This window comes from Melanaphis sacchari, unplaced genomic scaffold (genome assembly GCF_002803265.2).
Source record: "Melanaphis sacchari strain LSU unplaced genomic scaffold, SCAv2.0 Contig395_pilon_pilon, whole genome shotgun sequence".
Classification (NCBI taxonomy): Eukaryota; Metazoa; Arthropoda; class Insecta; order Hemiptera; family Aphididae; genus Melanaphis; species Melanaphis sacchari.
In genome coordinates, this window is record NW_020271251.1 from 983,844 (window position 1) to 1,002,766 (window position 18,923).

The 18,923-nt window shown below is 25.6% G+C and overlaps 2 protein-coding genes and 1 non-coding gene across 3 annotated transcripts; all 3 read left to right on the forward strand.

Annotated features, from left to right (window-relative positions):
* Positions 1-10,909: 10,909 nt before the first annotated feature.
* Positions 10,910-13,220, forward strand: LOC112597241 (ubiquitin-60S ribosomal protein L40). Its single transcript, XM_025343206.1, has 3 exons — positions 10,910-11,021; positions 11,369-11,569; positions 12,891-13,220. The coding sequence occupies exons 2-3, from the start codon at positions 11,380-11,382 to the stop codon at positions 13,085-13,087; spliced, it is 387 nt and encodes a 128-aa protein (XP_025198991.1). The 5' UTR covers positions 10,910-11,021; positions 11,369-11,379; the 3' UTR covers positions 13,088-13,220.
* A 2,678-nt stretch (positions 13,221-15,898) lies between these two features.
* Trnar-ccu lies at positions 15,899-15,971 on the forward strand. Its single transcript has one exon. It is a non-coding gene; the product is annotated as a tRNA-Arg (tRNA).
* Positions 15,972-16,373: 402 nt separating this feature from the next.
* Positions 16,374-17,285, forward strand: LOC112597203 (2-hydroxyacylsphingosine 1-beta-galactosyltransferase-like; the record flags this gene model as incomplete). Its single annotated transcript, XM_025343154.1, is given in 4 exon segments — positions 16,374-16,593; positions 16,689-16,780; positions 16,782-16,909; positions 17,009-17,285. Coding segments are annotated over 4 exon segments (699 nt in total), but the record flags the coding sequence as incomplete, so codon positions are not given.
* Between the last annotated feature and the right edge of the window lie 1,638 nt (positions 17,286-18,923).

The window sequence follows — 18,923 nt, forward strand, 5'->3', positions numbered from 1 at the left end:
TAGAATGCAATCGGTCTTCTCCGTTTCGATTCCATTGTGTCGGGCTCCAAGACGAGAGCACAATGATTTATAAACATGCCAGTACCTACGCCACCGCCGCCGAAAACGGCCACTGTAGTACCTACGTACATTATATCAAATACCATCGTTTAGAAAGTTATGAAAACTTACTTACATCTGCTTCGGTGATAATTTCAATAAAAACGGGCAACGGTTATTTATCAAAATCCTACATAGTACATAGCCGCACAGATTATTTACTTATTTTTATTCGTCCATACCTGCCTACTATCTGTGTAGCGCTGACGTATTCAATTTACAGCCATCGTCTTAGAGATCGTTTTCGTCATTTTTTGGGTGATATGTTTGATTATAAAAATATGTATTCTATTCGTTATAGAAATAATAATAATAATATGTAGCTATAAAACGTCCCGCGTAGATACGTATTGTATTATCGCAGTAGAAAGCGATTAGATAAGTTTCGATCAGATAAATACCGATGAATATTATACCTCTATAGTATTTATTTATTTATTTTTTTTGATTGATTTATAATTCAAATAATTGTTATACTATATATTATGTTTTTTATTTATATATTATTATCTACTATTATTTATTAATTTTATTGTGTATAAGCCGAATTTGTATTTAAATTTATATTGATTTAAACGAGAGCATTTGTTTTTTGCAACACTATTATGACATAATCGTAATTCGTAGTACAATATTATGTACAGTATATACTTTATATTATAAGATAAACACTTCTATTTTAAAATATTAGAGTACGCACTATTTATTAAAAGTATAGTACCTACGTTTATTTTATTAATATCAACAATAAATATAAAAGCTTTTGTTACCTTTTCAGTTTTCACAAGTTTATTATACACAAATATGTAATATGATAATAATTGTGTAGGTATTCGTGTAGTTTCGAGAAGGCATGTGTCTTTTACATCTAATTTTTTATGAAAGAGTACTAAAAATAAATGTTCTATTGTTGCTTCAATAATTTTTCATTGTGTTATACCGCATACAGTATACTGCATGTTTATTATTATAGTATGATATTAATTATTATACATCGTATATTGATATACACGATTACCATTGGCTCAAAAATCAGAACGACAATCAAGTAGTGTACAAAAATTCATATCGATCACTTAATTATTTAAGCATGTATCTTATAATTAGATTATTTGCAAAAAAAAAATCACTATATGTTGCTTGATCAAGAATTATTTTTTTAAACTTATTTAAAGAAATTATTATATACCCGATAAGTAGTTAGTATTAACTTAAACTAAAAATAATTTTAAAATTCCATTATAAAAAATAATTTTTATGGTTACAATAGATTATGGACCATAGAATTTGGAGAACACGTGAATGAGAGTTCTGCTATATACATCAAAATGTATTAAATAACATATTTGCATTGAGTAAACATAGTGCTGACATAGTATGTGGTATATATATAGTTATCATAATCGACTAAAAATAGTTTTAAGGTAAGTTTTCCAAATTTTTGTAAGTCCATAATATTATTTTTTAATAGGACTACCTACCTTATAAGAATGCTAATGGCCTCATATTTTTCTTAGATCATCGATGTCACATATACTATATAACTATTACTATGTTTAAATTAAACTACATATTTTAACAGTTACACAATTACCATGTAAAATAGACGTTAGCGTCTATTTATAGCATTGTGTATACGTCATTGACCATTGTCTTGTACGACTTATCCAAGGTATTATGTATAGGTACTGATATTTATGATTAGTACCTATCTGTAGATGACCACTAATTTCTTACATGCCTGTACGTACCTATAATAAATTCATTTCTTGAGTATTGGTTCAACCATTACATGAACTTATGCCACCTATATATGTATTTTATTATATAAACTGTACGTTCAGGTACGCAAAGGACGACAATATTACTGCAGAGAAAGTTGTAAAGTATATATCACTATGGTTTTTCGTGATATCAAATTCTTTTAATCATTATTACACAAGGGTTTTGATTTCCCGAAGTGCGTAATATTTAGTTATAAACGTAAGATCGATTATATAAATTTATAACGGTGTAGGAAACTCGTCATAATATAAATAATCACTATATTTTTTTTTAAAAACAATGAATTTTATTCGGTATACCTTACCATTTATGTGGCTTAGATTAATATTCAAAGTTAATTCCAAGTCCATTTTACCACTAAAGAGCTGAACAATTGGGTAGTATTGTTCAATATAATATTTGCATGTATGTGAGTAGTTTGATTAGTATAATATAATTTAATTCAATATAAGCTTCAAAAAATGAGTAAATATAGCTAAATCGATTAAATCGATGAATTCTTGTTTTAAGAAAAAGTGAAACACAACAGCGGACGTTCACAAATATATTGTAAAAATTATGAAATTGTAAATCCCAGATTTTTTTTGATTAAAAAAATAAAAGAGAATACCTTATTTCAATAATTTGAAATTAAGTAAAAATGGTATCTATTGAATCCAGTGATCAGTGAATGCATATATTTTACGCTTACGCAATTAAAGCTATCGTTATGAATCATAATACTGTCAAGCAACGTGAATTTTTCATATATCTACAATCAGGCACCAACACCCAAAGAATCGAAGTCTAATAAAATTACTAAGAAAATAGATACCTAATTAAAATAAATAAAACCTCAAAACTTATTAAAAACCAGTTTAATGAAGAATGGTGGCGTTCCATGAATCTGACAAATCAATTTGAAGCATTCATTCATGATATGAAAACAACTTACATTGTGCCAATTCAATTTAAAATTGATTTAGATTACTTAATATCATGTATTTTATTTATTATTATTATTATTATTTTATACTTTATTCGAAAAAAGCGTAGTAGTTGGTAGATACCTATTACCGCAATAAGTAGATATAACATATTAAGCCAAAACATATAATACTAGATAATAATAACATTATGAACTATTTTACTAATTGGCAATTATAATTATAATAAATGAGTGCTTTACGTCCATTAATAATAGTGAATACTTCAATAATGTTTTTATGAATTAGAAAATAAGTATTTTAACTTTTGACAAAAGATAAAAAATTCATACCCACCTATACAACTCAATGTATGTTAAGAATAAATAAATATGTATGTACTACAAAGGCAGATGCTATGGTTTAACATTACTACAGAAATTATAACTCATAAAAATACATCTAATTGTATGAACAGAATAAGATCTTATTTCTTTATATTCAGCCAGGTACTTATTTCGAATTTATGGTTTGTAGTATTTTAGACGTACCTATACATAACACGCAACCATACAAGAATATTGGTAGCAACTAATGCATTTTTAATGTAACTTTTTTATGCATTTTTTTATTTAAACAATACAGCATATTTGTTTTATTATGATGTAAAAAATATAATAACCAAAAATTTGAAAATGAATTTACTGTTTTAAATCTAATAATGCTGCGAATACATTTTATATTATAAACATCTAAATATATTCTCAATTAAACAGAATACCTTAGATATTATAATAAATTATAATTAATCAGAACTTCTTTAATTTTTAGTTACCTTTTACGTGTTTTATGTACCTATCAACTAATCTATGAAATATATACGCTTATAAATGGAATATTACATATTTTGTTCAAGTCATCATAGAGTCTTGTATTCAAATTATTTATGGTTTTGTATACGCAATTTAAGTACTTTAAGTACTTATATCATTATATGTGACTGCCAACGTTTGTTTGACTCACGGGATTTGTATACGACAATATGCATGTATTGTTATGACATAATATTATTATCATTGAGCATTGGCATAATCAATATTCAACTATTCAAGGGTGTGGTGGTTTTGATATTGTTGGTGTTCCGTTTACTCCGTTACACTGAGCTTAATAATATATGTTTGCGAAGAGAATGTGTGAACGAATTCTGTATCAAACCACCGTGTCAATTGATATAGGTATAGATTTTGGTGCCATTAATGAATGATGATCGCGATTTATTGACGGTTTATGCAATGTACCTATTGTTTGCAAAATGTGAATGAATTAAGTAGTTATATTAAGTGATCGGATTATTATACAATTCAATTTGATCTATGCAACCATACGTTAAATATCTATAGAATATATAATGTACGAGTATATGTAACCATACACGTATACAAACGAGCCTTGAATGAGCCAAGTGCTGGGCATATTTTTAAAATTATAAATGTGTTATTATAGATTAAATACTTTCGAGAAATTAATTCATTCAAGGTTTGTGTTTGCATGCTTTATGGGTTTGTAGATAAGAAACGTACAGTGTAATGGTACTTAAAAATGTATAGGGCAATTTAAAAAAGCTGAAAAAAAGATACAACCCTAAAATAATTTTTTTAGTTTTTAAACACAAACAAACAATAATTGGCACTAAGACGATGATACACGAGAAGAAAGTGTATGCATGGTCGCTAAAGTAAATTAAATCTGCTAAATTATATCCATATGTTTATTACTGTTGAATCATTGGGTTTTTACAGTATACCTAGGTAGTATATACCATTTTGTAATAACTGTTATTTATGTCGTTCTCCTTTCAATGCAAGCTTAACTTCCCACATTGATTTCTAAGATCATTATCATTAAAATAATCATATGTTACCTGTTAAGTATTATATAGCAACAACAGTAGGTAAAACCTACACATCACGATTTCCAAAATGTCATCAAATTTTAAGTTATATACTTATAGTCTATATAGAATATTAAAAATTGTTACGTTTAATTAATAATCATAGACTAAATCAATACATTTCTTAAGTTAAAAATCTGACAAGTAAAGTAACAACTATTTTTTTTTTACTTAAAAGGTTTTATCTTACAGTAGGTTTATTTTATACTGAAAAATTATCTAATTATTAATATTTTTTAATTGTACCTATAATCTTAAAATTTATTATCAAAACTTTATAATGTATGTTCTTTTTCTTTAAAAAATAATACAAAGTTTTTATTTTGAAATTTTTCACTTGATGATGGTACATGAATGTGAAATTTTTGATTTTATTACTCGACCTAAAACTAGTATAACTAGTAAGGAAATAATAATAAAATTACAATACTCGATAACACGATAAAAACTAACATACATGGTTTAATAGTTTCATAAAAAATTCTCAATGTTTAAATACTACTTACCTACTTACCTAAAAATGTATTCATGTCCATGAAAAATTAATGGAAAATGTATGGCTATCATTTTAGCTAATATTTGCACAGTTGAGGATAGTATTATTTACTGTTCGTAATATTCAAATCAAAACGTTTTGAAGGTTAAGATATATTTTTATAAATATAATATAGAAATTATCATATTATTATATTACATAGGTATATAGGTAGGTAATACATCATATACATTGTCATTACTTCACTTCATTTCTTCATTTACTCTTACTCATAATTATTTTATAACACACAAACATAATATATAACTCATTATATATTATATATACGACGAACTTATACGTTACATCATACTCGTTCTTGTTTCCCATTTCCAAATACAATCTCTAATCCGGTAGTGTTGATCCGCGTAGTCGAAACGGTATTAATAAATAATCAAACATATTTTTTACTTACCTACCTTTATAATATAATACTAATATATGCCTATATATTTACACTGCTGTACGAATTATACAGAGTAGGAGAACACTTAGGAAACCGGTTTTCCATTGGAAACTTTTAGTTCAACTAGGTACTGTGACGTACGCAAAAAGAAATGCAACGAAAGTGAAAACCATGACACTTGATCCGCAAACCGACGCTACATTATGTGGCGATTGGCTAAAAATTAAAAATGTTACATATCTATACCTGCTGAATATTGTCCGTCTGATATTTATATATTATAATATGAAAAATGGAAATTCATCGTTTTAATATTAATTATAATATCAGGAATTGATACATTGAAAAAAATATTTAAAATATCTGTACTCTGCGTTAAGACTTATTTTACAGTCATCTTTGCCGCTCTGTTTCTTAATTGAATTTATTTCAGTTTGACTTCTGATTTCTCTGCCGAGACGGAGATTTGTTTATTTAACTTTTTGTGAATACCGTGCGGAACAGTTTTATCTATGTGCGTTATGTAATAATATTAAAACATCTAGTTTTACTACAGGAATTATATAGTCACGAGAGAAGCGTGATGAAAATAATTATAAAAAGTTATAGTATACGTTTTAGTCAAATGTGAATGATATAGTAAACAGAATATGTAGTTATTTTTGGATAAATTTATACTACATTGTATGGGGTACTGTCCTTCGTAAATAATGAAAAATATTATTTCAAATTGTGTAATGGCTAATGACTAATCAGTAATGAGTAATTAATAATTGATAATAAAAATTACGATAAAAAATAAACATTTATAATAGGTATATATTATGTTAAATTTTTATTTAAGTTAGTTGATTTCTTTAATTACCTATATAGTAATTATTTTATTCCGATAAAGCATTTATGTATTATGTTTGCCCATTTAAGGTTGTAGCTATAAGTGCATTTCTAAATTTATTGATTAATATTAAACTTTACTTTACCTTGACGGATTCTGTTGACGCATTTCGTATACATTACAGAACAAATCATCTGAAATCAAATAAAAAAGGGTTTTATTAGATGAGTAATACAAAATCTATTCCGAAAATAAATTATAATAACACATTACACATTAACACATGACATGTAAATATGTAATACATAAATTATGTTAAATCAAAAAGTGTAAGCACTTATCAATATTATAGGAAATATATGAAATATTTGTTACTGAACTACAATTAGGATTTTTAGACTTTTATTGATTTTATAACATTTTCAGTGTTTAACACTACCTATTAAAAATTCTCTTTTTAACTTTTTAATGTAATTGAGAAAAGTAGAGTAGCTCCTTTACTTTGTATCTTCTCCTTTGTTTACTACCTACCCGATACAATTGGAGCACTGCCGACTACCGTACACTTGAACCAACCCGCCATGGTTTTTATGAATCATTCTTGATACATATAGTTAACTACCTATACATCAATACAAATTTTGTTATTTATAGTCTAAATACATTTTTAATGACACCCCGATAGTATTTATAATATTAAATTAAATTTAAGTATTTCTATACCAAGAAGTACCTATAGTATTTTAACATTTAATTTCTAAGTGGTGTTGATCTACACATACTGTGATATTGGCGTTTATTGGATTGTATGCAGCTCGGTACGTTGTATATGTGTCCATTTGAAGTTGGTTCTTTGACTTATACGGTTGTCACATCTTCGTTAGTTTTATTCCATTGCATTAAACTTTCTAGTTATTGATACCAATGATAAAGAAACACATATGTATATATACCATATACGTACTGAGTTGTATAAAAAAAAAAAATGGCATTATTGCTATATCAATCATGGACTAATAAATTATCAATAGCTCATAATTAACTTCTAAATGTTTATTAATTTTTTATGTGACCTGGCATTCTACTTAAACTAAGTATTAATAATATCTAAGTATTATACGTAGGTACCTGTTATAATTCAATACGGTGCATTTTGATGAAATACAAATTAAAATATGCATTTTAATGGAAAACCCCTAAAATGTGCAATTGCGAGAAAAATAAAAATTTATTTAAATTAATTACTTTGCTTGATTTGGATTTATTACTTCATATTATATAGTGTAGAATTTGAAACGCGTAATAAAAATAAAAAGAGATGACTAAACAATATTAAAATTACTCGTGGTTATTGTGTTGCCTATACATAAAATATTGAGGAACAGGTTTCGCCATACAATATATTAGTATAACATTATCAAAGTATTATTTTACTTATAACGTTTAATGTATTTTAATACTCCAACAAATTTACAACATTCGCTTAATAATTTAAACTAATAACTAACTAATTCAAAAATATTATTTTATAAAATATACTCTACTACTAATTCAATTTATGAATTGAATTTTAAAAATTTTTACCTACTCAAATTTATTAGTTTTTAATTAATTATTATTTTTACTTATTATATATAAACGTTAGTAAAGTAAATAGAGGGTACCATCGCTGGATGATTTCCCTCATCGTGTGCCTCATGTGTATTTTTATTATGTTTATAGTGTTATATCGGTTATCTATTTCACTTATTGTGTCATGTAATACAGATTGTAAATTTTCTAATAAAAAAAAAAAAAGAAAAGAAAAAAAAGTGAAGTGAAACATAAAACTGTAAGCTTATAATCAACTGCATATTTACCTAATACACTATTTCGATTAGTAAATAACAATCACCAATTAAAATTTACAAAGACTGTAATGAAATTTAATAATTAATGCTCAAAGATCTAGCAATTTAAATTCTAAATTCTAAAATTTAAATTTGAAACAATTTAGAGGCTATTTTAAATTTATTGAAACTACAATTGTATCTAGTATAGATATATATTTCAGTTACTATCACTCTTTAGTGATAAAAATATTACCATGTTACTTTTTAATATTTTTCAACAAATATTTTTATATTTTTAAAGAAATCTATTTAAAATATTATTATGTTTATTAACCTATTTATCTATTTAAAAATGTGTAATTAATAATAAAATCGTAAAAATATAATAAAAATATATTCTATTAAAAAAAACCTCCTTTTTCGCATGATCCATTAGTGACAATGGAACTTGATTAATTTCAGGCATAATTTCGACATAAAATATCGAGACACCGCACCTTATTTTTTTTTTAAGTCTTCCATGGCGATATTCTGGAAGTTTTAAAATGCGTGAGCGCTTATGAGTGGATATGGATTATAACTGTTTTCAAATCTTCTGTTATAATCGTACAAAACGCTTCGAACAATTAAAACATTTAGTTCCTTCTACAATAGTGTTCTCATACGTAAGAAGTTTAAAAATAAGAATCATTAGGAATAATAATCACGGAACATTTATAATTTTGTAAAGAATTATGTTGAAAAAAACTTTTTGTATGGATTACACAAATTTTGTCGCATTTGGAGTAAAAATTAAATAATTCGGTTCAAAATTCTAATATATTTGAGACATATATTTATGAATTTTATTAAGTAATGCAATATAAATGTTGAAGAGTACAAGCTCATGACATTTAATTTTTTTGTTATATATTTTGAGAAGAATAAAAAAAAAAAATAAATACCTGCTATTCTGATTATAAAAATATAAATTATCTAATGATAATTAATATAATATCGCACAACGGAAATACGTAATAATGTATTAATGCATATTATTATACTGAAACGGTGGGGGCTCGTGCCTAAGTATGCAAGTGTGCGCACACTATATAAATTATAAATAAAATAGTAAAAAGGGATTTTCAATTTTTTTTACACAATTTTTATACAATTTAAGTTTAATCATAATAATTTATTGTATAATATTGTATTAATTAAAAAAAAAAAATTATATTCGCTTATATTATACCTGAAAATATTACTCCTACAATTTATTAAAGCTATGTAATAAATACACATAATTTGGTGTACAGCTTAGTCAGAACACCATTTGTCTGTGTAAATTTGTTAGGCCATTATTTTTAGTGGAGGTTATCGAAAATTAATGGGACCATGGTGTGCAGCGACCGTACACCACGGTAGCTACAGCATTTCGTACCGGTTATTATTTTATAGGGAAAATACTTGAATTTGTGTATAGAAATATTTAATTTTTTCTTTGTTAATTATTAATACAATTTATAATAGGTTACAATTTACGCATATTATTAGGTATTATATTCGTAGGTTTATAAATTATTTTTTGAAACCTTGTATAAATATTTCAATATATATCGTACTATAATATTTTAGATAAAGACTTAATTTTTTTTTTCTAATAAATGTTTGAAACAATTTCACACCACCTACTTTGAACATCATGAGTCATCACTGTATTGATATACTAACTTAAGACTTCTATATAATCTAAAATTTAAACGCTTATCAATAAATGAAATATTAATTTATTATTACTTATTTATTCGATTATGCAACAGAATATGAGACTATTTAAAAATGAAAACTTAATATAGTGGTAGCTGGCGTTAATCTATCCACCGTGGACCATATTATATCACATTTTTTAATTATAAATTATTATTACACCCATGTGGGATATAGTTTAAATTTTTTCTAACATTATTGATAATGATATATTGTATTGTACTTTATGATTATTAATAAATTATTAAACATTTTACTATTAATTTTGAAAGAAACTATAAAGAATACTAATTGCTTTTGAGCATTTTGGTCTATTCATTTTAGTATGACGTGATTTGCTAATTTTGGTGTAATTTATATACATAATTTTTACTGTTTTAAGATAATACACACTTATATAATATTGTATTATAATTAATTAGTTTACCGTTTGTTGTTATTTATGTTTGTATGATGTTACTCTAAAAGGTACATACATTGTAGAATGGGCCATAACAATTATGTCGATTAACATTTAACACTACCAATTGCATATTAATAAGAAAATGATTATCAGTGAATTTTAATATATTTACACGTTCTCAAAAATTAACAAGCGGAAATTTTATTTTATTTTTCGAGTGCATTTACTTTGCATTACGCATGATTAATGTTGATAATATGTGTCACTAAACGACTAAACATTTAAAAGCATTTATTATTTAGCGCCAACATTTTTCATTACGTGTGATAACATTTTATTCATGGGGCACCGATGAACAACGAACGTTGGCAAACCTGTGTTCGTAGCTCATTATTTGATAAGTGACATCGTACACTCGTATACTTTTCTTCACAAATCACATTTCTTCCCAGTGGATCGTATTCGTGGTTTTGTAAAGCCGAAATTTACTTGCGAATAACTTTTGGTCTGCGCACAACCATAAGGTAAGTAGTTTTATAAATCATCTTATTATCAAAGCATCTCATATGTTAAGTTAAAGCAAACAAAGTTAACGATGTTACGATTGAACACTTAATATTCGGTAGACTCATACGTTTACCCGTTGACAAAGTTATAACTAATCGTGTCTACCATCATATTTTAATTGGAACGGTTTTTGTTTTTTTTGATATTATTGGGTAGCTATTACAATATATGTTAATTCATTTACATTTACTCCAAGTGTTCGAGTGCGACATTAAAAACCCTAAGACACGTTTTTAAAAATGTTTTGAGGTTATGTCGATATTATACGTTTATTATTTGTTTACATGGAAATTTTATTTTACAGAACACATCAACATGCAAATTTTCGTGAAAACACTTACAGGGAAGACCATCACCCTTGAGGTCGAGTCTTCTGACACTATCGAAAATGTCAAAGCTAAAATCCAAGATAAAGAAGGTATTCCTCCTGATCAACAACGCTTGATCTTCGCTGGCAAGCAACTTGAAGATGGACGTACATTGTCAGATTATAACATCCAAAAAGGTATAGTGGCTCATAACTGTATACCTCATTATATAATATTATGTTAATTAATAGATGTATATGTTTTATATAAACATTGAACATTTATCTATCATTTTATAGTTAAGTTATATGAATTTAATAACTATATTAACACATTGACCACCACAAGAATACTGGCAACCTAACACATATTTGTAATAATGGAGCCATGGTATAAATAACAGATAATTACTATAATCTGTGTATTTATAAATAAGAAAATCCTATTGCAATTTTGAATGTAGCGTTATAATTGAAAAGATTTGAATAATATAAAATAAAAATAAATCGCTGGGTGCAACTGGCATGATAATTATTTCCTATAACTATGAAGCCAGATTGTTTGTCATAATAATTGTATAAGAAATTATTATTGCCATTAATCATATTTTATTAGTCACAACATAATCTATCGTTTTTTAAGGAAACATAATATAGCAAAAAAATAACTGCATTTTGCAGTACAAAGCCATTTATTGATTTATTATATTGTTTTGATAATTAAAGAATTAATTTTTTTTTCTTGTGTACACCATAGTATCCTTATAAGGTTTTTTTTTCTACACCATAGAAAAATATAGTTTATTAAATATGTTCAAAGGTCTGCTGGCAACTTAAATGGCTCCACAGTAACATATCTGTGTTGTCACCAACAGGCTTGTAATAGTCAACATGTTGAAATAATTATCTGAATTTAGTACCATTATGAAAATCAATGTTTGTTTCACTCTTGTCAAATATTAATTTATTTTCTAACTAAAATACATATATTTTTTTAAATATGTATTCTAAATATAAGTATTTATGTTTAAATATTTTTAATTATAGACAATTATATTTTGTTATAGTTTAACACGTTAACCATAATTTATAACTTAAATTTTATATATTCGTGACCGCCGGCGACCATAAATTAATTTAGTTTTATATTATTAACTTTTCTATGGCGCTACAATATTGCATCTTAGTAAGAACCATGGCATAGCAGGAATTATTATAATTTTTTTGACATGGATACCTATAATATATTATTTTTTTTTCAAGTATTTATTATAAACAAATTTGGAAAACATTGAAAAATATATTTGGCGTATAACAAATACCTATTGAATAACTGCCGGCAATCATATAGCGGTTAACGTGTTAATATATATAGGCATAATGTTATGTATGAACTAGTTTTTATTCTTTTAATATTTTTATTGGGAGAAATCTAAAATGCTTATATTTAACTATTAAGTTGATTGTAGTTGATCTTGGATCTATAAAATCAAAGATATTAATTAATTATTTTGTTTAGAATCAACATTGCATTTGGTATTACGTCTCCGTGGTGGTGTTATTGAGCCCACTCTTCGTTTGTTGGCCCAGAAATACAACTGTGACAAAATGATATGCCGTAAATGTTATGCTCGTCTTCACCCAAGAGCAACTAACTGCCGCAAGAAGAAGTGTGGACACACAAACAACTTGCGCCCAAAGAAGAAGTTGAAGTAAACGCATTTTGGTTGTACTCCAAAGAAAACTGCCAACTTTTTCTTGGTTTCACATTTTATCATTCAATTGTTAAATAACAAATTTATAAAACATGAATAAACTAAAAATAATAAAAGTATGTCTTGATAATTTATTTTTGATATGTTATTATTCTTCATTTATAATTAATTCAAAGTAAAAAACTATCTACTTGCCGCTTAATACTTTACTACAGTTGCTATTTCTTATTGTTAAATTATAACTTTCAAACAAGGATATAACAAAAAGACGTTTACCTGTACATCTTGTCTTGTTCTTACAAATGCATAAGATACTATATTTTAGTTCTTAAAAGCAATTTTGTATTTGTAGTGAATTTATTATCAAATTTAGGTTAGGTAAGATCAGTGTTTTTCAGTTTTTTTGATTAATAACAAAAAGTTGATTATGCTGAATGTACATTTTCTGTCTAAAATTTATAGAATGATTTAAATATATGTGGGTAAAGCATCCTTTTTAGTAATTAAAACTAACAATTATTTATTAGCATTAGAAAAATATAAATTTTGATGTTAACAATGTAATTTTAAAAAAATGACATTTTTCTGCATTCACTATTTTACTATAAACTAAAATAAATTTGTTTAATTTCGGCTACAATTGTAGGTTTTGTTTAGATATGTTTTTACATACACAAACTGTTGACTATTAATCATATGCACCTAATTAGACTATATTATACATAATGTATTAATTAATTACAAGTTAAAGGTTATTATCCGAGCTTGAGACTTGGAGCATTTGTTTATTTTTATGAATTGACTTAAAATGTAGTAAAGTGGTATGAAAGTGTATGTCACATTATAGCACATTGAATTATGAAATTTGAGAGTGTTTTGTTTAGCAGCTTTATCAATGATTTTTCAAAAAAAATGCTCATTTTGAGTTTTTCCATTGATTAAACATACAATGTATGTTTAATCAATGGTTTTTCTGATTATTTTTGCTTTTTAACCAATTTTTCTACTTTTTATGGTTTTTTCTGTAATGTTGTTTATGATAGAATAAACAATTATAAGGCAAAATGTTTTGCAAGTGAAGTTTTATTTTTCTATAATATAAAGATTTATTTATTTTTTTGATTTTTTGGTTGAGAAGTTTTCATAATCATTTTGTTATGATATTTTTTGTAATTTTTAATCATATGATTTTTAGCACAGAAAATGATGTCTAGTACTTATACTTTATCTTGTAAAAAGAAAGTTTTTTTCTTTTATTATTAAATATTTTTGTTCAAATTTAAGTTTTTTAAATACTTATTTGAGTACTTGTAATGATGTTTTTAAGCGCTTATTTTAATGATTTTAAGAGTCCCAAACCCTGGTTATTATTCACTCTACAATTGATGAAATTGTATAAAAAAAAATTTGTTATTTACTTAGATTTATTTATGCGTTTTTTACACTAGAACAATTTTTAAAATACATACCTAATATATACTATAAAGTATAATAATCTTAATAACTACTGGCTAGTATAAACACTAATGCCAGTGATAGGTACTAGAAAATTTTTTGTTTTTGTTTTTTTATGTGTTTGTAATAGATAAAGAAAACAAAATAACTAACAAACCCTTAATATGATGCAACTTATACGTGAAAAAACCATTTATTCTACGCTTTTAAGTTATAACTTAGAAATAGAGTTAGGACTTGTATCTGTATATTCTTACTAAAATATAATTGAATAGGTAGTAGGTACTATATGCTAACTCCAAGTAAGCACAAAGTACATAGTTACATATTATAATTGTATTTTTTAAATATGCATGGTATTTTATTAACTTTAATAGGCTTATGGCACAGATACTGGCATATTGCACTATTTTATAAATTACATATAAATTTCAAGTACAATTTCTAGAAAATATATAAGGTTTTAATAAAAGTTCTGTCAATTACTCAATTCTATTATTAAAAGCAAAAAATTATATCTAATTCAAACTTTAAATTCAAGAAGTCAGCCTAACTATAACAATATATAACTATATGCAACAGTAAATGAACAACATTGCTGGGCGTTGATAATTTATTTTAAATTAATTTAAAACCATCAGTATTATTTTTACATTTAACCACATATTTAGTGCATTCGTGCACTCTTTAATGAACATTAAATAAAGAATATTGTACCTAAGTGCCTATTAGGTACCAGATTACCCATCACATCATAAATTAAAATCTATGTACGATTAGATGAGTACCTATATCAAAGTATGAACCTCAATAGGTAATTTTTAGCAGCGATTCAAAATTGCAAAGATTTTAAATTCAAAACATTAGCAACGAACAATTTTGTAAATAGCCAATAGATAGTTTTATTCAAATGATTGTGATAGCATTGACGAGATTGCGTGTGGAGAAATTAACATCATCTTCGTGTATGGTATCTGGTATCGATACCTATAAAAAATACATATCTATTTTTGTGTTTGTGCATCGAACAAGTCTCAATAATGATTTTGTAAATCTAACTAATCTTAGGGCTTTATGATCCGCCTTTACTGTGAACACTGTCACACTGAACTGTGAATTAAGAACTATGAGCTCGAATATTATTGTAATTAAAAACAGTAGGAGATACATAAAATCACTAATTAGATATTATTTTATTAATGAGTAGTGACGATCAAAACATTCAAAACTATTATCATTGACTACTATACTCACTGCTATTATGTAATAAATAATAATTATAGTTTATTATGATTATGTATAAGTAAAATGATAATAATGATTGTAACATGTTGTTCATCTCAATGATCTCTAGCTAGCCCCTGTGGCCTAATGGATAAGGCATCGGTCTCCTAAACCGGGGATTGTGGGTTCGAGTCCCACCAGGGGTACGCGTTAATTTTTGCAGTGTTTTTCGTCTTTTCTCGAGGAATCTATATAAATATTAAATAATGATACACCTACAATGTGTTTTTATATTATAATATCATATCATTCATATCATTTCATAATCCTATGTTGTTTTTATATAAATTTATAGAGTATAGATTATATTATTGTTCTTGTTAAATGTCTTGTTATAGTTCTAAAAATATTTTCTGGTTCAAAAAAAGTATTCTTAATAAATAAAAAACACAAAAAAATTAATCAAATAGTTTTATTTTAATATACTTAGTTGAATACTTTACAAAGCTAGTAATATGTAACACTATCATTTTATAATATGATATTGAAATTTTTTTTTACGTTTATATTTATTGTATTATTAATTGAAAAATTATATTATTTTGGATTTACAAGATTATATTAATTCTGCTTCTCATGGTGTAATATTTTTTTCTTTTGGTTCAATCGTGAACCTATCAAATTTACCAAAAGAAAAATTGGATAGTATCCTTAATGTCATCAGTCGTTTAAAACAAAAAGTAATTATAAAATGGGTGCCAGATAAAAGTATAAAATTACCTCATAATGTTAAGGTCGGTTCGTGGTTGCCTCAGAATGATATTTTGGGTAATTTCTAATTTGAATTCAATTGAGAATATAATTTATAATATGAAACATATTTTTTAACTGAATGTCTGTACTCATAAATATATCGTGTATAGCTCATTCAAATGTAAAACTTTTTATTACTCACGGAGGTTTGCACAGTATCGAGGAAGCTGTTTACAACGGAAAACCAGTGATTGGCATACCATTTTTTTGCTGACCAACTATCCAATATGAGACATGTCGAGAAAAACGGTTATGGAAAGTTGATAACTTATAATAAACTAACCGAAGAATCATTTGAAAATGCAGTCGAAGAAGTGTTAACAAATCCGACGTATGTTTATATCATTTCATATGCATATAATAATAATAATAATAATAGAATCTTATTAAATATATTTCTAGTGTTTAATTTGTCTATTTGATTTATCAGGTTTAAGGATAAATCAACGATCCAGAGTAAAGTATACAAAGATCAACCGATGACACCTTTAGATCGCGCTATATACTGGATAGAGTACGTAATTCGGAACGATGGAGCTAAATATCTAAAGAGTAGTTCAATAGGACTGAACACTGCGCAGTACTTTTTGTTTGATGTCTCATTATTTTTATTATCACTTACAATAGTTATTGGTTGGTTGGGTTATCGTGGAATCGTTAAAATTTCATCAAAATGTATAGAAAATTAAATTTAAAAAATTATTATTCATTAGGGGTAAGTTTACAGTTATTTGATTTTTATTTGTTACGATATAGGTTCTCTTTACTACACTCAAAGGCTAACACTTTGTGTAACCCTATTATTTTTTAGTTGATCATGTTACACGAATTTTGTTAGACGTTTTATCTCTATTTTATTGTAAAATACTATTAATTCAAATTTATCGTATTACATAACTGTGATTATATAGCCACTTTTATTAACTATAATATATTTTATATTGTTTTTTCGTGTTATCTTGTGTGTGGTGTGTATCAGGATTGAGCACTTTTTACACGCAAAAAATATAAAATTATTATGCAGATTTTGCTGGTAAAAAAGTAAAATGTGCAAAATTTATGCACTCCTTGTTTGTGCAATTGTTTATATTTTAAGTATAAATCGCTAATTTTCTTGCAATAATTGTAAATTGTAAATTGTTTTATTTTTTATTTTTTTATCGTGGTCAGTAGCTTTTACAAATCGTCTTAGTTTCAAGTAATGACATTAATTTTTAGCATTTATTGATACTATTTAAAATTATGTATTGCATATTGAAATACAATTTAATTATACCTGTACATTGTGCATTCATAACATAATATATTATATAGATATAACATTCTTATAATAAGTTATTTGATTACGAACCAATCGGTTTTTTGGTAAACTTATCTAAGTACTAGTAATTAATATTGTATACAATATGTTTCATAAGAAAAACGATTCTGAGCGAAGACGGTCTGTTATCCTGTATTTTATCATTTATGATAAATAATAAAATTATGTTGCTATTAAAGTATTATAGTAATTAATTGTCCTATTAGCAATAAAGTAGGCTGAAGTAATTATTGGTATTTTAATAAATTCGTAATTTTTAGCCATTTTCTAAGCCAATCTTTACGTGTGAAATCACGATGACGATGTTTCTTTTACTTCTTGTGACAGCTAACTATTATTTGTGGTAGAAAGATGTTCAAATTTTTATTTAAACGTGATGGATTATTTTTTTTTTAATCAACTGGAAAGCATTTTAGTCATTTAGTCTAGTATATACGATTGAAAGCTAATCAATAATTAGCTGGTTTCCAGGTTATTATTACTTATTAAAATTTGATTATTAAATTAATCTATACAATAGCTATTGCTTATAAATGAAAATAATATTAACTTTAAATAGTCCTCTTTTATTTTCATTGACACACACGTAGCACAAAAAAAAATTATTTTATTTATTTGTACTTGCTACTAAATACAATTTAATACATTTTCATTATCTACCTATATCTTTAAATCTAGTAGGTATTTAAAATTTTAACTGTATTTTTAATTCCTATCCACACATTATACAAAATATAAATAATATCTTTTATGAATATAATATTTTTATTTAACAAAAATTTAGAATTTTTACACAAAAAAAAAAAAAACGCATAAAACTAGGTGATTTACCTAATTATATAAAAGCATTAATAAGTTATTTAATCAAAAAACAAAACATACTTTATATGATTCAACTAGAGCCGTAGCTACGGGGAAGGGGTTTAAGGGGTTCAAACCCCCCATTGATTTCCATTTAATTATTCAGTTAACATATTTTGAATGTCCTTTTTTTTGCTATACTATCCCTGATATGTACCTAAAC